The 22,832-nt window shown below is 40.6% G+C and overlaps 2 protein-coding genes and 1 long non-coding RNA gene across 4 annotated transcripts in view; 2 read left to right on the forward strand and 1 right to left on the reverse strand.

The window, feature by feature from the left end:
• The window catches only part of TMEM169 (transmembrane protein 169), a 14,430-nt gene extending 4,797 nt beyond the window's left edge, over window positions 1-9,633 (forward strand). Inside the window, exons 2-3 of the mRNA XM_015868694.2 lie at window positions 3,771-4,205; window positions 5,834-9,633. Of these exons, the coding sequence (XP_015724180.1) occupies window positions 3,902-4,205; window positions 5,834-6,453 (924 nt within the window). The 5' untranslated portion in view covers window positions 3,771-3,901 and the 3' untranslated portion in view covers window positions 6,454-9,633. The remainder of the gene's footprint in view (window positions 1-3,770; window positions 4,206-5,833) is intronic.
• Window positions 939-15,559, reverse strand: LOC107316803. 2 transcript variants are annotated; one of them, XR_001556588.2, is made up of 4 exons: window positions 15,445-15,559; window positions 14,159-14,259; window positions 1,918-2,021; window positions 939-1,748 (listed from the first exon to the last, which is right to left on the reverse strand). It is a non-coding gene; the product is annotated as an uncharacterized LOC107316803 (long non-coding RNA). The 2 variants fall into 2 exon arrangements; XR_001556589.2 differs by lacking the exons at window positions 939-1,748; window positions 1,918-2,021 and adding an exon at window positions 5,885-5,992.
• An 87-nt stretch (window positions 15,560-15,646) lies between these two features.
• Window positions 15,647-22,832, forward strand: part of XRCC5 (X-ray repair cross complementing 5) — a 41,934-nt gene continuing 34,748 nt past the window's right edge. Inside the window, exons 1-7 of the mRNA XM_015868686.2 lie at window positions 15,647-15,737; window positions 16,233-16,346; window positions 16,442-16,625; window positions 17,553-17,601; window positions 18,473-18,595; window positions 19,436-19,624; window positions 22,174-22,288. Coding sequence (XP_015724172.1) covers window positions 15,720-15,737; window positions 16,233-16,346; window positions 16,442-16,625; window positions 17,553-17,601; window positions 18,473-18,595; window positions 19,436-19,624; window positions 22,174-22,288 — 792 coding nt within the window. The 5' untranslated portion in view covers window positions 15,647-15,719. The remainder of the gene's footprint in view (window positions 15,738-16,232; window positions 16,347-16,441; window positions 16,626-17,552; window positions 17,602-18,472; window positions 18,596-19,435; window positions 19,625-22,173; window positions 22,289-22,832) is intronic.

Below are 22,832 nucleotides of genomic sequence, written 5' to 3' on the forward strand. Positions count from 1 at the left end.
TCGCTTTTAGCTTAAGCTTTTAGCGCTTCCACATCCTGATGGGTTGGTAAGGAACTCCATTAGCAAATACCCATAATGTTTTTGGTAGTAGAGGTCATTTTACTGCATTGTCCTCTCTACTCTCATGCTTAGTGGTTTTGGCAGTCCAGCTTGACTTCTGCTCCTGCCTTGATGCAGACTCAGGGGTATGATCTACAGATAATTTCTCTTAGCAGCAGCATCAGTCCCTAAAAGCCAGTGGAAAAGCTTTCTTTGACCTCAGTGGTGCAAGACCAAGCTTTTAGGCCCCTGTTTTGTATGTCAAAGACTACTACTATCATGGGAATTATATGTAGCAGTAGCTTTCCTGCATAGTAACAGAAGACTGTGCTTCTAAAAATTTTTCCACAGAGTGTTTTTGCAGAGCCGCTTCCCCAGGGTTTTCCATCTATTTTCACACAGAGATTAATAACAAATTGTTTGGCTAATAAACTGTCTTTAAAATTTCACCATTTCTCTTCCTTCTCTTACACAGTTACTTGGTTCCTGTCTCTCTCTGTGCCCTCAGCAATGATCATCACTTGTATCAGCTGCACAGCAGTTGTCATGCTTCAACCCCACAGCAAGGCTTTGAGGGCTGGAGATCAGGCTTGGTGATATGGATGGTTCTGTAGTGCTGAGGGCTTGCCTCATTCTTAGGGGACATAAAGAACAGTGGAAGACTGTATTTAATATCTACTGTGACACGCTACAGGAACACATTTCTTGTTCATAACTGTGAAGAAAATATTCTCAGCGAAAATGGGACTCAAATATGGACTTGTTTGATTTAGCAGCAGCTCTGAGAGATGTGGGGTTGGTAGTGGTGTTTTGAGGTGCTATCTTCAGGAGGTCAGGACTGGGCAGCAGAGGGTATCCTTGTTGCTGTGTTGTTAGAAACAGCTGGGAGAAGAAATACATCTACTGTGAAAACAAGCTTAAGATCAGGAAGGATCCTTGTGTTCTTTTAATCTGATAATTCCCTAATACAAGTCAAAGAGCTTCCCTACAATAATACCTCTTCTGGTCAAGTGAACAAACTGCTGCCAAGGTAGCCAGTCTAGATTTGGAAGTTTCTGGTGATAGTTCAGTTCTCCAAAGCTCTCAGGGATGTATTTGTTAAAACATCTACCTAATGTCTGCTGTGTATTTTTATCTGTCATCTTTTTATCTTGTTGCATCCTATTTGGTTTTGTTCTGGTTGTGATGTAGGGAACATACACATCTGCTCAGTAATTAGCATTCTTTCTGACTGATGAGGATAAGAACTGGACACAGATTTCCAGAAGCAATGGTACCTGTGCCAAATTGAAAAGTGCTATCACGTTTCTCCTCTTTGCATGGTCAAAGTTAACATTGTCCTTTAGGTGTTGGCATGATGCTGAGAACTGATGTTAGTTTACTGTCTGCTGTGGCTTAATGAAGATCACGGCTGGGTAAACATTTTCTTTTAAAAAAACCTGACAACAGAACTTTGCCTTTAACTTTGGGCATTTAAAAATATTACTGCCAAGTTATCTCCTATTCAAGGTAGTAGGAGCTGAGCATGGAAACTACAGTCAGGAAGTTCGGGAATCTAATCCCAAATTAACTTTCATGTGTCCAGAATCTTAGAAGGCCACTCAGGTAGTGATGCTTTCAATTTCATGGTGACTCTGTGTCTGCTTTCTCCAGTTTCTGGAGGGGAATATCACTGTGGTCTCGGACTTGTTAGGCTCAATCAGGTAACTCTGCAATTTCATACAGACAAAAACACTGCTGATCCTCAGAGGAAAATGTTAGAACCTATTTGTACGTCTTGCACAAATTTACTACAAAGAGTTAATTTATTGCATAGAATAAAATAATTCAATTTCTCCCATAAAGGTATTTTTAAAAAAACATTAAATGGGAACTTACATGAATTCCAATGGACGTGTGGAAAACATGAAGTCTTGCTGATGTTAATTATTTAAGAGTCAGAGCTTGCTGTCTTTGAAGTCAATGGCTGACGTGCTTTGGAGCTAAAAGGAGAGAAATTGGAAGCCAAGTGTTAAATTTCATTGTGGATTTCCTTGCATATGCCATTGCTCTTTCATACCGTGGTATATGAAAATCTGGCTATCTGCACACTGCTTCAAAACAGATGTAAAGGCTACATTCCTCAGGCAGATGAGATGTAAGACTGTCGTAAAGAACTGCTGCTTCTCAGCTTCTATGTGGCTTTAGGGCAGGTTATTTCTTTTGGTGAGATGTTATTTCTCACAGGCATTCAAAAGGGGCAAAATTCCCTTATGGGTTTTCCTCCATTCTCTGTTGGGATTGGGGTTGTGGATGTTCAGGCATACGCTTTTTGCATGGCAGGTGTGATCTCAGATGGCAATCTAAACAGTCTGTTGCCAGTCATACTGCAGAGCTGGCCAAGATGTTCCTGTGCCCAATGATTTAGAAGCAGTCTGACTTCTAGGATATTCAGAATGACTTTTGGGTTTCATTTTATGTGTTGTCTGATCACTATGGGAGATTTATTTCCTGCAATGCAAAAAACAATCTGAATCGTTGAGTTTCTTAAAGCCACAAAGGGCTATATACTGTCAATTGGTCATAGTCTTCAGCATTAACATGATACAATTAAAAGTTTGTGTATCTGTGTGTGTGGAGGGGGGGGAGGGAGGTGTAAGACATATACAGGCTCTTCAGCAAAGGGTGGCTGGACACAGAGCAGGTTCTCCAAGGCAGTGGCCACAGAACCAAACTGCTGGAGTTCTAGAAGCATTTGGCCAACACATTCTTTTACATATGTAATTGTTCAACGCAGTACTTCATTGTTGAAACGCTATTCCTTGTAGTCGGGTTTGTACCTAAATACTTAATGAATATTTGGCACAGCTGCTTTTTTAAATGTTAAGAATCCTGAGAAGTGTTAATCCTGCATCTCATAGGTTCATGGAGCAGAACTTGACTGCACTGATGCATGTTTAATCATGCGAGTTCTACTTATGTGGCATTCCCATAGATAAATGTCACTTGGTATTACTGGTAGTTTTGCTTGAGTGAGAAATAATTTATAATTGTTATAAATATTTATGAAACATTGTTTTTTTTCCCCCTGAACAGTCAGAAGACTTTGCTGTCACTCTGAATTTCCCCCAGTGAAGTCATCTGAGTAGTAATTTACTTTAAATCTACCCTGTATGCTATATTTTAAAGTCTGACAGCTCTGCATGATGCTAAATTAGTAAATTTTGAAATATCATTCATTTTGACATCATTTGATTACTTTTTGCAATATCCTCACAACGGGCAGTAAATCAGAAGACAAGCTGGCACCAATACAGCTATTGTAAAGTAGGACGTGTCTGCTGCTGTTGTCTCTAAGCTGGGCCGGTCCTGTAAATCAGTTAACTCAATTTTTATCTGTGGCTTCAATATTTCATTCTCATGCGTGTGGGCCAAAACCTTTGTCTTCTGTTTGCTTCCAGCACTGGAGAGGCATACTAAAAAAATACAATAAGCTGTGCTTGTTTAATCTTATCAATGTTATAAACTCTTTTCCCCTCCCAATACGTTTTTTTTAATTCCTAATATTTAAAATGGAATCTAAGAATCAAGGTTAGGTGATGTTACATAACATGCATCCAAGACAGTAATGAAGAATTAGATCAGCAGGTGACATTTAAACCCATTGGAAGTAACACTCTATACAAAAGTTCTGTCAAATTTTTCCGCTCGGTAGGAAATAGACCCTTTTTCTCCCTTCTCTCTCTTTTTAGGCTGGGAATGGAGAGCATAATTTGGATATCGGCAGCAGGACATCTTACCAAAACAAAGCATCTGTGGGACTGTTGTCGCATGAATGACTTCTAAGTGCAGGAGCTGTTAGGCTGGAAACAAGTGCTGCAAGATGCCAAGTGAGGTGCTTGAGAGCAGTAGTGGGCTGGAGGACACAGTGCCAAAAGAGAGCAAACCTGGAAGCCACAGCCCTCGCCATGGATCTCTGAGGAGGGCTGTGACAACCGCTGTCACCTTCGATGGAGAAGCCACTGTGGATCGGAGGAAAAAGAAGAAGAAAGAGTCCCGTCCTGAGTCAGTAATAGTGTATAGGTCAGAGAATGAGAATAAAGTGGAAGAGGAGCAAGGAGATGAAGAAGGAGGGGAAAGGAGCTCTGAAGAAGGCTCCAAGTTCCTGGGTCAGTCTGTGACTGATGGTATGTATCCCTGGGAACATTCACATTCCTTAAATCACAGTGTCACTGGCAGTGCAGTTAGGTTTACAAAAAGAGGTTGGAACTTTTGCTGCCATTTGAAGATCAGAAAGGATGAAGGTCCGAAATACCGTCATTTGGAGGAATTAATGCTTTGTTAAGCCCCTTTTTTGCATTCACAAGATTTACCGGGGTTGGTACAGAGGCTGATGGTGGGAGCCACAGAAAGAGAGGGTCCTCTTCCTCAGTCTGTGGGTACCTTGCAGTGTAGACCTGGGCAGGAATGTATGGCCAGCTGTTGCCAGACAAATCCTGACTCAAATAAAACTCCTTAAGACCAATGTGGTATTAAGAAGCAGCACCGGATGTGGGAGGGAATCTTCTTAATCCTGCACCCCAACAGAATGAAGGCACATCCCTTACTTACATTTGGGTATAATGTGTCTACATGCTTGGAGGGACATCTGTAGTGGTCAAATACCCCTCTGTGTCTAAAACAACTGCCATTAAGGAAAGGATGGGAACAGTTAGATTTAGTGGCTCTACCTGCAATAAGAAGTTTTATTCATTATCTCAGATTTGCTTTTGCCTTCTGTTTGTGTAGTCTCAGCACAGCTTCCTCTTTAAGACTGATTATTTTGCAAGGTCATCGTAGGATGTCTCAGCCACTTTCACTTCTGATGTCTGTCACAGTTACCCTTGTGGGAAAGAATTGCGGGCAGCAGGTCCCACAGCTAATCCTCTTATGAGTCAGCACTGTGGACTGAGAAGGGTTTAAATGTGGATGCAGTCTCGTGGCCTTTCAGCCATACCACATTCCCCATGATCCTAACCCCAACCTTTGTGTTTCTTTGCCGTCCTTTTGTTTTTGTGTGCTACTGCTCAGCTTCCCTTTAAGAACCTGATTACTTCCTTCCAGGCAAGTCAGAATTAAGTCCAGGAGGAAGTATATTTTTAGAACTACACAAGAGTTTATACCCAGCGCCACTACAGGGACTGTCCCAAACCAACATCACTTGGAAGCTAAGGTGTTTGTTATTTGAACACACATCCCAACGCTTTCCTATTTGGTGCCTTTCTTGATCCCTTAAAATGCAGATGTAATTGTATGAGACTTCATGAATATGAGACTTCATGGTTTTCTAAACGTTGAAAATTGATTTAGATTGAGATAGTGCAAATGTAAAAGGGAATAATAGCTATTCAAGTATAACTCCATATGTGCATGTATTTATTCCCAGGTCTTGTTTCTATTTTGTTAATTCACCTCAGATGTTCATGTTGTTGAGGAACAAGTCGGAGTCTAGCAGAGAAAATAGGCTTACTATTTTTTATTCATTTACTTTGTCTCTTCCCCATATGCTCCGACAGTACTTTTCTTTTGTATGTTGTCCCCAGTGCATATGCTGGAGTCTTCTCCCTTGTGATTTCTGTCATCCAGAATTCCTGTCTATTTCCTTACTGGGTATTCTTTTTCTGTGATAATCTTCATTAAAATGCATTGCTTCTTGTGTTCCATCTTTTTATTTAACTATTACTCCATCTGTGCTGTCTAATTCTGTTCGGGGAGATGCACAAAATAAACTACACAAAAAGAAATCTAATGTGGATGACTTTATCTGTGATTGTAGGTGTCTGGAACATGCCTTCAGACAGCCGATACGTCACCTTGACTGGAACAATCACCAGAGGAAAGAAGAAGGGTCAGATGGTGGACATCCATGTCACACTGACAGACAAAGAGCTGCAGGAACTGGCAAAGTCAAAGGAACCTCCCAAAGAAAATGTACCTGAGAAGAAAAAATGTGATGTTGGGTTGGACAGAGGACCCCACATTGTCCTCTGGACCATCATCTGCCTCCCCGTCATTTTTGTAGTATCCTTTGTGGTTTCATTCTACTATGGAACCATTACGTGGTACAACATCTTCTTAGTGTACAATGAAGAGAGGACCTTCTGGCACAAAATCACCTTTTGCCCCTTTTTGATCATATTTTACCCAATTATAATCATGGTTGTGTCTTTTTCCCTTGGCCTGTACTCAGCTGTGACCCAGGTATCGTGGTCCTTTGGGGACTGGTGGCATGCTGTCAGGGATATGGAGAAGGGCTTCTGTGGCTGGCTCTGCAGCAAGCTGGGTTTGGAAGATTGCTCTCCATACAGCATTGTTGAGCTGCTAGATTCTGACAATATCTCAGGTAGTCTCTCTGGCAAGAGCTCTGCACAGGGGGTTGATACTTCAGCAGTCTGAGCTGACTGAGTCACTGGGCTGACTATTTTTATCATACACAAGTGGTTTTCATCTAGAAAATGACACTGATTTTATATATATATATTTAAAAACAAATAAAATGCTGGGCTGGGAGTGCTCTTTAAGTGTCGCAGAATGCAAGTGTGCTAGCTTTGTGTGGTCTGGGTGGGGAGGTGCATGGTTCTCCAGTGATTTGTCATCTATCTTAGCTAACAATAGCTCTGGGGAATAGTGAGAAAATTCAGGTCTGTGGGGCTTGGGCTGTTTTGGGGTGGCAGATATGAGCTGAGAAGTTCACTTTGGTAAAATGAGACATTATTTTTGAGGGAAAAGAACAGGGACCTCCTGATCCAGAGAAGTTTCTACCCCGGGGATGAACTTCAGGAGATAGGAACTCATTTGTAGGCAAAGGCTAAATTGCAAAATATGTGCAGTTTTCCTCAAAAGAGGCCTTGTTCAGTTCTTCCAAAAAATAAACAAACCTTGCAGGTAAGCTTCTTAGACAGCATCAGTATGAAAAAACAGCACTGCAGCAGTTGTGCCCAGTCTTTCATTGGGAGGACACAGCATGGTCTCTTGACAAAGGCACACTGAGATCTTTGCTGGCCTATAACCATGTGCAGTGGAGGGCTCACTCAATAATGTGTTGTGTAGGGAATGGATAAGCATTCACCAAGCACCCTCAGGTGACTGTAGGTACAGGTGTATATGTCCTTAGGACACACTCGACTTTGTTCAGTGCTCTCCTAAAGGGGAATGGGCTACAGGAGCCTTATGCAAGGGAACAGCTGGGTATGCAGGGAAAACAGGAAAAAACAGCTGCTCTGAGGAATGTGATTGGTTTGGATGTCACTGCAGTGTATGTGTTGATTGGTGACACCTGTTTTTTATGGAGGTAAAGCTGAAAGTTGCTTGAGATGGAGAAAGTCTCAGTGAAAAAGGCATTCTTGTTTTCAAGTGGCCCTTCTGGAGGAGGTGCTGAACCATCCAGTTCAGAAAGAGAGCAACCCTGAACATGGTGAATGTCCCTGCAAATTGCATTAGTGCCTCAGCTCCAGAAATCTGCCTCACCACACCCTGCTTCCTCGTTAATTACATGGAAGAGCAATAGATTGTATATTTTCCTCCCCTTGTGTCTCACTTTCATAACAGATTTTCCTTCTTTTTGGGACTTTGTTAGTGGGCTGCCAGGCCGAGGTGGTCACCATAGGCTGGAGAAATTTTAATAGTCTGTTTAAAAATAATAAAAATTAAAAAAAAAAAAAAATCAGAAGCAAAGAAATGCTTTGTTCAGACTGCAGTTGTCTGTTGAAGTTTTGGCCTGAAGAGTACACAAGGAAATTGAAGGAGAGGATTGATGGACTATAATGGGGTTTGAGTTAAGTGTGTGAAACATCACAAACTTCCTGAGCGCTCCAGTTCAGCTGGTGCTGCTAGCAAGTCTGGCTCAAGCCCAGCCCAGAAGGGCCCACAATTTGCATGTGTATAGGTAGGTAACTTATTAGTGTGCAGTCCATGCAGACTGTACAGTCACTCATGTCTGTATCAGTTTTACTACTGCAGTGTCCCTTCCAGAAGGGGAGCTGCTCTTAGTTGTTAGGTGTCTAAGAGAAGCATTTAGAAATGGGGTGTCACAGGAGTTAATGCTTTGTGTTGCACTCAAAGGATGATCCCACAGCTATGCTGACTGACTGTCCTGTCTACAACATTAGGGAATGTGATAGATAAGTCCATCGATGCTCTAGGCCTGATGTTAAGGAATAGGTGAAGTTGCTGTTGCATCCTTGGTCTGGGAGGTCCTGCCAAAGCAATGTTTTTAGTGCTGGTTTGAGATTTACTAATGTGAGCAGTGTACAAGTCAAATATCAAGAGTGGGCTTGACCCTATGCTTTTCTGACAAAGCAGAGGTATTCCTGTGCTGAAGTACAGCCAGGCTATTTGCTGCTTTCTGATGTACAGCTCTTGGTTTTAACTGGCTGAGTCTCAAGTAGTGAAGTACCTTTCACAAGACTGTTTCAGTTAGGGAGCTTGATATGCCTCTGAAATAACAGAGAAACTGAGAATAAGCAACGTCAGTGCCAGCAGTCTCTAGTGACCCACCACAGCCACTCTGCTTACTACTCCTCCCCATGGAAATAGCAGGCTCCCATGTGGCTGGAGAGGGGTAAGAAGTGATGCTTAGTAAGTATTAATGGGGAGAAAGGCCCATTGGCAAGTGTTCCTGCTCTGACTGGAGGGACACTGCTGGTGTGGAAGAAATGGATTGTGTTCATTGGCCCCAGCACGTGGCAAATAAGTGGGGGAAGAAAAGGATGCCTGGTAAGCATGCAGCACTGCAGAGGGAGAAAACCCAATTCAGCTGTCACTGCTAAACAGCAGCTGTGCAAGGCCGGATGAAAGGCTGGGGTCAGTAGCACAAAGGGCCTTCGGCTTACAGAGGGCTCCAATGATAAATACTAGCTAGTTACAGAATACAATTATGTGAAATGTCTGCTGAGCTGCAGGATTTGCTCTCAAGCTTGGAAACAGCCTGTGAGAGTGGAGACAAAACCAAATCTGTGCCTCTTACTGCTATGTAAACACAAAGGAGCACCAGAGAAGTTGTATTGCTTTCCCTGTGCTGTGGCAGCTGTGCTTCTGAGTACAGCGAAACCATTTGGAGGCCATCTTTGTGAAGATATTCTTGAGTGATTAATCACATGTTTTCTACTTTATTACATTTAACCAAGTTTCTTCTGCTCCTGCTGAAATCAGGGTGTTCTGCCACTGATTTTAATGGGAGCTAGTTTAAGCTTGGGGTTAGTTCTGGTGCTATTTTTAAAAGTTTTATTCAAACTTTTCTCAAAGCAACTCTGAATAGCTTTCTCTCTTGCTTGTTATCCCCAGAGCTGTTTGCCTGCTGCAAAATATATAATCATAATCACTTGTAATAGAAGAAAGCACAAGTTTTTGTCTTGTTCGACCTTTGCTTTCAGAAACTCAGAAATAATTTCTGCTTATGTGCCACTGCCAAACTGCAGGGAATTCCAGTAATTCTGATTGTTGAGTGTGTTACTGGCTGCTCTAGTCTGAAATTTTAAGTAAAGATAGTGTGTGTTTGCTGATTGTAATTTTTAATTGCGTTCCCTTTTCCCACCCTTGCTGGCCTGGGTGGAGAATAAAAATGTATATGGCTTAGAAGGGTGTTGCTTTTATGCTTCTTCTTGATTTGTGTTAAAAAAAACAGCGCTATGAGCTGGACACTGTCATTCTATGCTGATAATTGATTATACGTCATTATCTTTGGAGGTCCAATTTAAAGTGTGTCTGAAATGGTTCTGTGTTACCTCTTACTAACCTCTGCTTACCCAAAACTGTCTTACTTTTGAGCTCTGGATTCTGTTTCTACTTCACAGCACACAAATGAATAGTTTAACTTCTCTGACTGTGTATCTGTTTGGCTTCCGCACCAGAATAGGAAGTACATTTAACTGTACAAATATGATCTACGTGTCTGTGACTTGGAGTTGCTATTTGTAGCTCAGCTGGGAAGATGTCTTACAATCCCTCATTACTCCAGATGTGTCTGTTACGGTAAGTCAAAAGGAGAATCCACTGATAAAGTTCTTTATTTGAGATGTCTAAATATTATTTGACACCCACAGCATTCTTCCACAGTTACTACAGTCCTACCCACCTGCTAGTGCAGAGCAAAACGTAGTTGACATGGTTTTTCTTTTAAAAAGCAGGCGTGCATCTCTGGAAAACCCAAATGAAACCACTAGCTTAGAGTTAGCACAGCCTCAGTGTAACTGCTCCTCAAGCTAAAGGGTGACCTGCCTGCTTTAAAACTGATGTAGGGCCCACCAAAATGGCTGTGCCACAACCAACTCAACAGCTGGAAATACCAGCAAGGTGCTCCTGGTGTGGTGCCTACTGCAAACATTGCCAGGAACAGGGCTCTGTGCATAACAGATGAACAATGGAGAATTCCCATCTCAAATTAAGAGGCTGGTGAAGGAGACTTGTCTTCCTGGTGTGGTGGAGTGAGATAGAGGTAGTGAGCCCAGAGAATTAAGTCATTAACCTTTGCATTTCTCACCTTTGAGGTAAATAGTAACAATTTTATAGTCTAGCGGTCACTAGCAGGATAGACTTCTACTCTAGATCTTTCCTTTGCACCAGTCAAAATGCATCTGTGTGACTGAATTATTTCCCCTGGGGGGAGAAGGTACCAATTTTGCCTGCTGCTTTCTCACCCCATTTCTTTGAGGTGACTGAAAGTTACATTGTGAACTGTGCTTTTAACCACACTATGTCTCTTGAATTCACCCTTTAAAGCTCTCAGGCCTGGGCTTTGAATCCCAAGGCTGGGGTCCTGCAATTCCTCACTCAGAAACTGTAAACGGGGGCTGCTCCATGGAAGCAACCCTTCAATTAATCTGGTGAGTTACAAGGGATATCGTATAGATGAAGGCTTGCTAGTCTTTTGCAATAAAGCATGCTCTCTCTTCCAATAGTAAACTCTTTAATGATGGAGGACTTCTGTTTTGTGTTTGAGAACATGAATTTGCCACGCAGTTCAAAAAGGCCCCAAAGCATCTTTACACATAAATGGGTGAAGTGTGAGTGCACTTGAACAGGCTGCCCAGAGAAAGACTTGAAGGTCTCTCTCAGATCCCCTTCGGTCACTCAGTTCCATTAACTTTCAGTCTCCTTAATTTCTTGTCATTAAACAGTAGCTGAAGTCTGTCAGAATGTATTAAAATAAAGAGAGCATCTAAGTCAGACCAACAGAGTATTTTTCCCAGTGCTGAAAAATGTCCTTCCTTTTCGTGTGTTACAACATAAAGCCTTTCCCCCCAGACAGCAGCTAAAATCTGTTGTGGTTTGCATCCACTGACACAGGTATGCCGGGGTGAATTTGACCTGAAGCCCTCCAAGATAAAATGTTTCTGCCCATATGTGATCTCTGTCTTAGGGATCTTTCTTCCAACCATTTCCTTCAGCTAGAAATTTAACTTCACAAGGCAAAGAAAGGACAAGTATTGAATTTCATAACGTTCTCCGTGGTGATAGGAAAATCCTAACATGTTCCCTCAGGGCTTGGTTTATTACAAGTTTCTCTGTCAGTAAAGTACACTGAACTTGATGTATTTCAAGGTTGTATTTGCTGTCTCCAAATACATGCCAAAACCTTAAAGCTACTAGAGCGATAAGGTGAGTCAGTTATTCTTACCACAAAATAACAGCATATTCACAAAATCATTGAGTTCTTAGAGTTGGAAGGGACATTCAAAGGTCACCTAGTCCAACTCTGCTGCAATGACCAGGGACGTGCACAGCTAGATCAGGTTGCACAAGGCCTGATCCAGCCTCACCTTGAAAGTCTCCAGGGATGGGACGTCAACCACGTCTTTGGGCAACCTGTTCCAGTGTCTCACCATCTGTACTGAATAGACTTCTTCCTTATATCCAACCTAAATCTACCCTCCTAAAGCTTGAAGCCATTTCCCCCTGTTCTCTCACAGCAGACCCTGCTAAAGAGTCTGCCCTCTTCTTTCCCTTAGCTCCCCTTTAGCTACTGAAAAGCTGCTATCAGGTCACCTTGGAGCTTCTCTTCCCCAGTTAGTTCACTTTGACAGAACACAAGCATAGCTTAATTTATTCCAGTCTGGTTATCTGAATCACCTGCAGATGACATTCCAACAAACCCAAATACTGTGAGTTAAAGGAATGATTTTTACAGTGTCAGTGCTGGGCATGAATCCAACAGCTCCTGGAGTAGTTGTGCTAGGAAGAATATGGCATCTATTCAATGCATCTTTCTAAAATACAAGACTTGTCTATGGAACTGTCAACTTCTAATGTCTTTCTCTAGAATGTATTTAGATGTATTTGTAGGGAGCTGCTCTTAACTTTGCAATCCTTCCATTATAATGGTCATTTTCCTTAACATTTTATCCATGCAAGAGTTGTTCATGTGTAATAAACACAAGAAACGTTAACCTTCATTTCTTCATCCATGAACTCTCCTTAAGAAATATTTCATATAGTAAGCAGTATCCTCCCAGGGTATGTGTAGTGCCACCGCTAAATGACATTTCAGCTCTCACCAAGTATGTTTCAGTTGATCTACTGTTAGAAACTGAAAGCAAATAGTCATGCTGACTCCACTACAGCGCAATTACACACCACTGAAGCAGTGAACTTGAACATTAAAACAGTTTTTAAGGAAAGAGCTTCACCTGGTGGTTGTGACTGTACTTATCTTAGCGATAAAGCAGGATTGCTCTGAGGCTGTTAAAACTCAGGCCTTTTCTGATGGCTAAATTTGCCATTTATTTCAAGAGAAAATTATTAGAAAATTAACGTCTGCTTTGTCTATTTTTAAATAAACTTCAAAATTCTTTCAGTCTGATTTCATTCTACCTCCAGCTGCAGTTTAAAATGGGATCCTCTCTTCCCAGCTTGTTCATCAGCTGATCACTGCTCTTGTTCACTCATGTGGGCCAGATGAGTGGATAAGGAACAAACCCCTGTATTATGAGGATTAATCTGGGCCGCTAATTAGCTAGAGTGTGTATATGTGCATACATGTGTGTTTCTGGGGGAGGAGTAGAGGTGAAACAGGGAGGACACTAAAGGCTTATACTTCTGCATCCACAAAGCAAATCCTTCATACAGAGTTATCTCAGCTATTTTGTCCAGTACAATCTCCCTGAATGAAAGCACCTTCCAGTGATGCAGAAAACACAGCTGGATGGCTACTGGCAACAAACACAAACTTACAGCACAAAAGAGGTGTGAAAGAGTGGGAAATCAAGAGCAAGATGAAATTTTGCCTCAGAGATAACCCAGTAGCAGCTAATACAGGATTCCTGGGCAAAATATTGTTTTGCTGCATTCTGTACAGCAACATGTGTTTTCCCCTATTTTCTGAGTTGATCATAAATGCCCCGTCCTTGGAGGTGTTCAAGACCAGGTTGGACGGGGCCCTGGGCAACCTGATCTAGTAAAGGTGTATGTTTGGTGGCCCTGCTAAGCAGGGGGTTGGAACTACATGATCCTTGAGGTCCCTTCCAACCCGGGTCATTCTGTGATTCTGTGATTCTGAGTTGCCATTTCATTTTATTGACACTCACTCTGTACTTAGTACCTCTTCATAAAGCACTACTTTTATTTTCTTTCAAACATTCCATCTTATATTCTCTCACTGTGTTTTTGCTTTCCCTGACATGAGAGTATCTGACACGAACTGTCGGTTTCTCTTGAGGAATCCAGGTGCTTTGAAGTTCAACCTAGCCAAACTATTTCTAATAACTATACTCTGCTGATAGTCTTCTTAAATGCAATGAAGAAATCATATGTTGCAATGGATTTAACAACTAATCCAGAAAAGTCTGCTAGAGTTATTTCAACAGTAGGAACATGTGTCAGGTTTTCAGTTATTTAGCAGTGGGAAATATTCCACCTCTTGTGATACCAGGCTGAGTGGGCCTCACACAGTCTCTTTTAGAAATGCTTTGGCTAATCCAGGGATTTAGAACTCATGAAAACATCATCCTCAACAGAAACACAGCTTAATAGATTTAGACACATGAAGAAGTTTTTAAATCAAGCTTCCAAAAGAAGCACGACATAAAAAAAAAAAAAAAAAACAAAAAAAAACAAATAAAACAATTTGATTTCTTCTGTTTTGCGACTGTCTGATTTTTTACCATACCTTTAGGTAGAAATTTCGTTGCTGACTTCGGCGGTGCCAGCTGGGTGCGTGCTGCCCAATAGTCTGCATGACTGGGATCATGTCGCCCTCCAGTGGCTGATCTGAAAAATGGGGATAAAATGCATTATTTCTTCTGTCTTATAAAAACGAGATTAGCTTTCTAACTCTCCTTGTCCAATAATTTTCCAGTGTTTCCTATCAGACCCATTCCCTTTCATAGCATGAACTGAAATGAAAATGTGTATGTTTGGTGGCCCTGCTAGGCAGGGGGGTTGGAACTACATGATCTCTGAGGTCCCTTCCAACCCGGGTTATTCTGTGATTCTGTGAAAATGGACTGAGCAGGTTGACCAACAGATAAAACTGTTAAGTCCTCAGAAAAATATACACGTATATATATATAAACTAATATATATATCTTAATTTTTAATTTCACTGGAGACATAATTTTGCAATGTTCTAAGTATTTGTGAGTCATAGCCAGAGAGAGAACAAACCTTGTAGACCTGCAGCAGGTTACAGCTGATCCTCGCAGTGAAATACTAGTTTTGATTAGGAGAATGAAATCAGTGCTTGAGGGATTTTTCTCTGCAGGTGCTTCCCACAGAAGCAACAAAGCAAACAGAGCGTGTTACACATACATCTCTTGGGGGAACCATCAGTAATTACCAAACAGACATCACAAGTAGTGTCAGTCTGCAGCATAGTTCTGGCTTGTGTTTGCAAGCAGGTGTTTCTCCAAAAGGGAGAAAGGCAAAGTCATCTTGATTTTACACTGAGCCCATTCACATTTGCTCAGAGCTGTCACAAGCAGCTGGGGCCCAGCTGTAACTCTCTGGGTTATACAATGCTTCTTGTAAGGAAACAGGGAAGCCATTTTCCTCGCTGTCTTACAAAGGCATCCAGTGAAGTGCAACAAGACAGCCCCCTTGTTGCTGCTTCCTGGGAGTACTCATTTTTATCCAGGCTTCATTATTTTGGTGGAAAGAAACGTAACCAAGAAAGAATAAGCAGAGAAATGAGTGAGAACCTCATCGAAACCAAGGTCTGACTCACTCTGTTACAAATGAGATGACAGCTGATCACCCTTGCATAGGGAGTGCCCAGGGGACTTTACGTATTTATTATTTATGCCCAGAGACCGGCATTCTGTAAAATGAAAATAGCCAATTAATCACAGGCATATTTTGGCAAGCATTTACCAGCGATGATCTTCAAGTCTTAATCCAGGCTAACAAAGCCCCAGCGTCCCCAGATGGAGCTCATTAATCAAACCTGATGATTACCTGTGAGGGGACGCTGCGGACCTCCAAAGGAAACGGGAATTAAAGTTTGCTTCAGAAATGGTTTGTCAGTTCTTTTGAATACTGGAGAGATCACTGAGGAAATCTAGCGGTCTAAAGGGGGAAAAGGTGGGTTTTTTTGTTCGTTTTTTTCGGGTCCATCTCTACCCAAGAGCAGCGCGGAACCGGAATGGCGTCCAGCGCCGCCTCTTCCCTCAGCCCCGCTGTCTCTCTTCCCGCCGCTGGGTGGCGCTGCCCAGGCTCCAGGCGCTGACAAGATGGCGCGGGGCGGCAAGGTGAGGGGAGATAGGGGAGAGATAGGGGAGGGAGGAAAGGTGGTTTTTCTTGTCCTTGTGTGGTAGTGGCTGCACCGTCATCCTCCCGCTGGGCCTGCGGTGTTGTTAGTGGAGAGGTTTTGCCGTAGTACGAATGCAGTTCGTTCGTTTGATGCGTGGGGGAGTTGTGTTGTTGTGTCTTTTGTAACAGAGCTGAGTACCTGCTGGAGGAGCGTGTGTGTTTTTAGGCTTAAGAGCTGCCGTAGCCGTGTGTCAGCTGCATCGTAACTAACTTTAGTGATGAGAACTTGGAGATAAATAACTTCTCGGAGTGGTGATGTGGTGGCTCGGGGGGGTGGTGCACTCACTCTGGAGGTGCTCGAGAACCGCGTGGATGTGGCACTGAGGGATGTGGAGAGGTGATCTTAGAGGGCTTCTCCAGCCTTAATGATTCTGTGCCACCTTAGCAGGTGCTGTGAAAGGAATGCCTTGTTTTTGGTTGTGTTTCTTTCCTAGTCAGCCATAGTGCTGTGCCTGGATGTAGGTATCACAATGGGCAGCTCTGCTCCAGGGGAGGAGTCTTCACTGGAACAAGCCAAGAAGGTTATAACCAAGTTTCTGCAGCGACAGGTATTTGTGACTCAGTTCATCTCACTGTGTGCCTAATGTGGGTGTGTATGGACCTGTCTCTGTTACTTCCTCTGCTTTGTGTTTTCTCGTTCCAGGTTTTTGCTGAGAGTAAAGATGAAGTTGCTGTAGTTTTGTTTGGCACAGGTGGTACTAAGAATGACCTCGCCAGTGGGGATCAATACCAAAACATAACTGTACATAGGTCTCTAATGCTGCCAGATTTTGACTTGTTAGAAGACATTCAAAGTACGATTCGGCTTGATTCTCAACAAGCAGACTGTATCCTTTTGCTGTAGAGGGCTTGAACTGATTCAGTTAAGGAGAATAGTGGAAGTCAGCATTGTGAAGTGGGCTCAGGTTTGCTTCTGCATAAGGGCTGTTAAAAGTTCAGCTAATTTGTGTTTGTAAGTTTGGTCACAAGCAGATTAGCTACTTTCCTACATTCTTTTAACCTATTACAAATAGCCTTGGCCCTAAGGAATCATTGCTTTAATAGAGTGTTCTTTTAATTAAAGAGAACGAAGGTAACAGTGTAGTTTTAGGCCTCAAATAAGCTATGCATTTCTAATTGTAGCATTGCAGCACTCGGTTTATTCTTTTGCATCAAATGAAATGTTTTTCATGTATACCTCATATCAGCAGAAGTATCAGAAGCCAGACTATATAGAATTAAATCTGACAAGTCTCTAAGCATTTCTAATCTTGCCAAATGTCACTTAGTATTGTGAGTTGTTTGTTCTATTAGCTGCATAAGGTGAATTTTAAAAGAAAGCAGACTGAAGAGTGCTCCCTTGTGTTTCACTTAAATACTGTTCTAAGTTCTTTGTTTTTCATTCCTTTCTCTCACCACATCAAGATAGTTGTAAATTCCCATCAGGCTGCAGAATCTGTTTCAGCTAACGGTGTGGCCTGGCCAGTCAGCTGTATCTTAGCAGTAGAGTCGTGTTCCATCTTCTGGGGGTGAGTTGATTTGCTCACAATGATAAAAATATGTTCCTGCTGAAAGTTATGATGAAGTGGAACCTATTGAAGGATTGTTAGCTGCAGATGCTTTGAAGGTAAATTAGCATGAGGAAAATGATAAAAGTATTTTGAAATTAGGAGGAAATTTCGTTTGTGGGTGAAGGCAGAGGATAGTTTAGTAGGCAAAAAATCTCTGTGATGTGGTTAATATTCCAAATGAGATTTTTCCTTAATTTTGTTTAGTTCTGGATGCAATTATTGTGTGTATGGACTTGCTTCAGAAGGAAACATTGTAAGTATGGATCCTAAAGCTTCTAATAGAATTCTGAATTAGGGCTTTGGAGCTGACCTGATTTCTAATTGTGTAAATATAGGAAATGTTTTGCTTTAAAGTAACCAAACAAGCATCATGCTACATAATTCTGCTCCTGAAGAATCCCTAGGAAACATCTGTCTTCCCTGGACAATCTACAAGCTTTGATTCAACTGGAAACTATGCAATAGATGGCCGAAACTACTAATGCCATCGTACAAAGCACAAGTGCTTTACTTAAATAGTGTCACTTTTCTTGTGATCTGTTTAAAAAAAAAAAATAAAATGAATCAGATGTTAAAAAGCATAGGAAAGGACTAGTATGTTTAAATGAATATTGGCATGACTTAAAGAAGAAAAAAACTAGGAAGGTGATTTTTTTCAGTCTAGCAAAATAAAGTCTGTTGGAGATAACATGACTAAATACGCATAGTGCAACATAAATTTGTGCAAGGACAGAAACACTGTTCTAAGCTGTAGGAACAATGTTGGCACCCCAAGTGTTACTGACTTGTGGGCAAATTGACTTAGACTGGAAGTGTGATTGTTTCTAATGATCAGTGAACTGATGTTCCAGTAGTTCAACCTTAATGTATTTAATAACATTGTACCTCCGTTGTTCAAAATGATCGCTGCTCATTTAGAAGTAGTGGTTTACGGTTACAGAGATGGAGTCCTGAATTTTGGGGAATTGAAGTGTTCTGGGGAAATCAGACGGGTTAAAATTTACCCAAAATATGAGCAATGATAGAGAGAATAGCTCTTTTTGTTTTACATGTACTGAATTAGAAAAGAGCTTAATGGATAATACTTCTTATGTGTAAATGTGTAATTTTTTTTGTATTTTAAGAGGAAAGAAATTTGAGAAAATACATATTGAACTGTTTACAGACCTCAGTAGTCCCGTCAGTGAGGATCAGCTGGAAATTATTGTTGCTAACTTGAAGAAAACAGGAATTTCACTTCAATTTTTGTAAGTATGGATGTGACTGTTATGCACGATGTGACTTTAAAAAGAAGGTATTCATTCTTAATAATGATCTTGAAGGAAGGACCTGGTGATCATTTGGTACTTTGTTTCTATAGAGGTGTAGCAATATGTGATACGTAGTTACATGAATTAACTGTGCAATGAATTACAGTGAACCTAGTCCTGTTAATTAGATGAGGTGCAAATGTATGACACTATGTCTTCACTGTTACAACAAGAATTCCTTGCTTGTTTGGGTACTGATGTAGGCTTTGGTCTGAGGAATTGTTGGTAATGCTGATGTATTTGCTGTTGCACATGATGGTAAAAGCACACTGTAGGCCTTCTGATAGGAGTTTTTTCTTAAAAGCAGAACTTTGGGTGTTAACAAGAGCTGCTGGTAACAATTTTGTGGAGGAAATTAAAATTACAATTTTATTTCTGAAGATTTTTCTTATTTATTTTCACTTCTATCTTATGTTGGTTAAGGAACAGTAGTGTGAACTTAATAAATTCATTGAAGCCATTTGTGGACCCAAAGCTAAGATTACAGCAAGACTAGACAGGAAAGAGAGAAGGGAAATAATGAAGATCTTGTTATTTTAAAATCTGTATCGTCTTTATTCCCTAATTCTTTGCTGCAGGCAGTCTGAAGTGTGATGCCCAGAATACCTGCAGCAGTCTATTCAAGACATTACCAATGCCAGTTAGGCCTCAAGTATATTTCTCTGTTTTGTGAGCCATGCAGTTTTTTGTACATAGAAAATGTGACTCTTGATACAGATATTGTTTTGGTTGGTTATTGTAATTCAGAAGAAAACCAGCTCCTGCTTCTGTTCTTAGTTTGCCATTTCCAGTGGATGGTGCTGATGGACGTGGTGATGCAAGTGCCAGCATATACTCACAGTTACACCAAAGCTCATTGCCAAGAAAGGGATTGACTGCACAGCAAAAGGAAGGCCTTGACGTGGTAAAGAAGTTGATGCATACTTTAGATGAAAAAGGAGGGCTGGAAGAAATTTACACTTTCAGGTAAGCTTGATTAGTCCTCTTTATAATGCTTTAAATTTACTTTCTGATTTCTTCCCGAAAAAGATTAAACGAATTAGACAGCCACATGTCTTTCAAAGTCAGGTGATCTTATGACTTTGTAACTTGCATTGCTTGCCAGTGTAGAGCTTTGTCAGTAGCTCTAAACTAGGTAGAAAAGCTTGCAGGTTTTACTGGAGAAATGTTGTTTTTTAATGTCTGAATTTAAAGAACTTGTGTTCCTCCATCTCCATTGTTGGAACATTTTTGAGGGACTGCTTCTATAAATGAGATCTTATAGGGTTGTTTTTGAAAGAGTTGGAATCTGTGACGCAATACAGATAGAACACTTTGCTTTTAATGATAGCTTTGTTTCTCGGTTTGTGACTTGTAACTCACTGGTTTGTCAAACTACCACAAACCTTTAAATTAACATTGTTATTTATCATTGTACTTGTGAAGTTTCCTTCCCTCACTCTGTCCCGCTGTTCTGGTTTGTGTTACAGCAGCCAGTTAAACTATAATCTGAGTGGTAGTGTGAATTAGTGCTGAAATGTGTATCACTGTGTATATAATCCATGCTATTCTATAGAGCAGCATCAGCCTACAGTGGGGGGGAGAAAAAATAACAAAAAAACAGGCCTTGTTTTTGCATTAAAAGACTGTGCAGATGAGCGGTACCTTTTTGGGGGCCATTTATCCTTTGGAATAATCCATATGCGTGAAGCTACTCTGCTGGCTTGGCCCCTTCTTTACATAGGTATTTTATCATAGGCCCCTGCTACTGTGTAAGCTCTATTTGTGCCACACTTGGAAGGGTAATCCAAAATCTTTGGATAAATAGGCATTTAGCTAATGGACTTAAGCTTTAGTTGTTAAAGAATATGTGAGGTTTTAGATGCAGTTAAGTTGCTTATCAAGCTTTAAGAAGCTGTGCAAATCCATTTCAGATGGATTCTTTGTTTTCCTATGTTCATTATCTCTGCTGGTAAAATATTTATAAATAAATTAGTAATGCAAGGAAGGTGAGATAATTTTCTTCTTTTGTTTTAGGGTTTGATAGTCAGGTTATCAGGCAAGGAGTCCTTCTGTTTCCATTCTTCTGGGAGAAATGACTGAAGAGTAGAGGAGACAAGTGTGCATTTACTAGCATTTTAGTGACTGAATAGCCTTTGATAATAGGCAGTGTTTTTATTCTGTAAATACAAGAGATTGAAAGACAATTTAAATAGAGCTTAATTTACATTTTTAGGCATTTGGTACTTTCAGGTATTTGATTTTCACGTTCCTGTTTGAACGTGCATTGAAGTAGTTTTAATGATGCTGTCACAAATTCATTGTAAAAATCCCATATCGACATCTCTTCTGCTTTAAAAAAAAAAGGCATTTTTTTCTCCCTCCCTTCTTTTCTCCAGGGAAAGGGAAGTCTAACGTTGATCTCATTATGAAAGTTTAGTGTATTTTCTCTTTTTATCATACTTCTGTTAGAGTTTTAAGAAAGTAAACAACAGCTGCAACAAAATACAAACAAGACAAATACAGCAAACAAACATAAAGCCAAGCTGCTTATCCTAAGAAAGCTGAAAAGTAGAATAAGTGAAATTCCGTATTAGCATTTTTAAGAGTTGTTCTTAGTTTCTGCTAGACAAACTCTTTTAATCAACAGAGGTACGTTCTGAGCTTCATTACAATGTGAAAAAGGGGAGATCAGCACTAGTTTGTCTAATTATCCAATAAAAATAACATTTTTCTGAGCACTTGGGCACTGGAATTTTATAGCAGAAGATCTAATAGAGTTTGCATTAGCTGGAAACCGTTCTGGAGTGCAATAGTTGAGCCTGTTTGATTTTGTGATAATGTATTATAAACCACTTTTATTTCCAGCTTCTAAATTTTGGACTCCATTTCTTAAATTTGTGCAGTTGAATAAACACTTTTTGGTATGAGATCATTAAAATTCCCTTTCTTGTATTTTATGAACTTGCACATATGCTGTTTAGGCTAGAAATATTTGAAGTAGCTTGTTTCATTCTAGCTGAATGCTCGGAAAAGAATGAGTTCATTAGCACTGTGTTTAAAAAAAATGTCAGAAGTTAATTACCACACAAACAAAGTCACGTTAATTGAAGCTGGATTATTTATTTCTTCGCTTCCATTGCAGAAAACATTTCACCACTTGGAGAAGTCTTTTCTAATTTCAGTTGTTCAGCGAACTGCATGCCCTAATTGACTGAGCATAGAGAAATGTAAAATGCTTAATAAGCAATTGTGTAGTTTCCTCATAAGACCGATAGTACTGTCTTTATGCCCTAATGTCACACTATAATGAAGACTCAAGATGGGAATAATCTACTCTGCCACCTCTTTTGTTCCTTCTCTTTTCTGACAATGGTTAATGACACGATTATTCATAGAGTTTATTTTTTAATGCTTCACGCCATTTAAGCTGAAACAATTAGTCCCCTGCATCTCCCTGAAGGAAGTGTATTGTCTGTAATTTTATTACAGTTCACCAAAGAGTTCATTACTGTCATCTTGATTCCTTTGTTCAGAGAGAGCATGGAGCGTCTTGCAATGTTTAAGAAAATAGAAAGAAGACCTATACCTTGGCCGTGCAACTTAACTATTGGTTCCGATTTGTCTATAAAGATTGTGGCCTACAAAGCAGTAAGTCCACAAAATCATATATTTTATTGTATGTTAGCAACCAGTTGGGTGCAGCTGCAATTTTTATCCTTCAAGGCAGAAAACAAAACAACAAGAACAAAAACCCACCAAAAGAACAAAAACACCAAAAAAAAAAGAAAAAAGAACCTGAAAAAGCATCCAAAATAATGCAGAGATTTTGCACATAGAAACAAGTGTATCTGAAACTCAGGTTCACACAGCAGCTCTTAACTTCACCGTGTTGTATCTGTGTTAACAGAAATTCATGATGCGCAGAAATAGATGTAATTGCCACCTATGCTGTGTGATAATGGTAGGAAGTTGATGAACTTAAGAATGCTGCAGTTGTGTGTAGCTTTCCATTTGGTATCAGTGCATCTGCAGCATTTGATGCATTGCATCCATTTGGTATCAGTGGTATCTGTAGCTCAATGAGATTTATTTATCTCTCTTAACTCCTAGGCCTGCATTTGTGTGTAAAATGAGTGTAAATGTTACACCAGTTATCGTTTCAAGTTGCATCTGTTATTATTTCCCATTTGAA

This window comes from Coturnix japonica, chromosome 7 (genome assembly GCF_001577835.2).
Source record: "Coturnix japonica isolate 7356 chromosome 7, Coturnix japonica 2.1, whole genome shotgun sequence".
Lineage (NCBI taxonomy): Eukaryota > Metazoa > Chordata > Aves > Galliformes > Phasianidae > Coturnix > Coturnix japonica.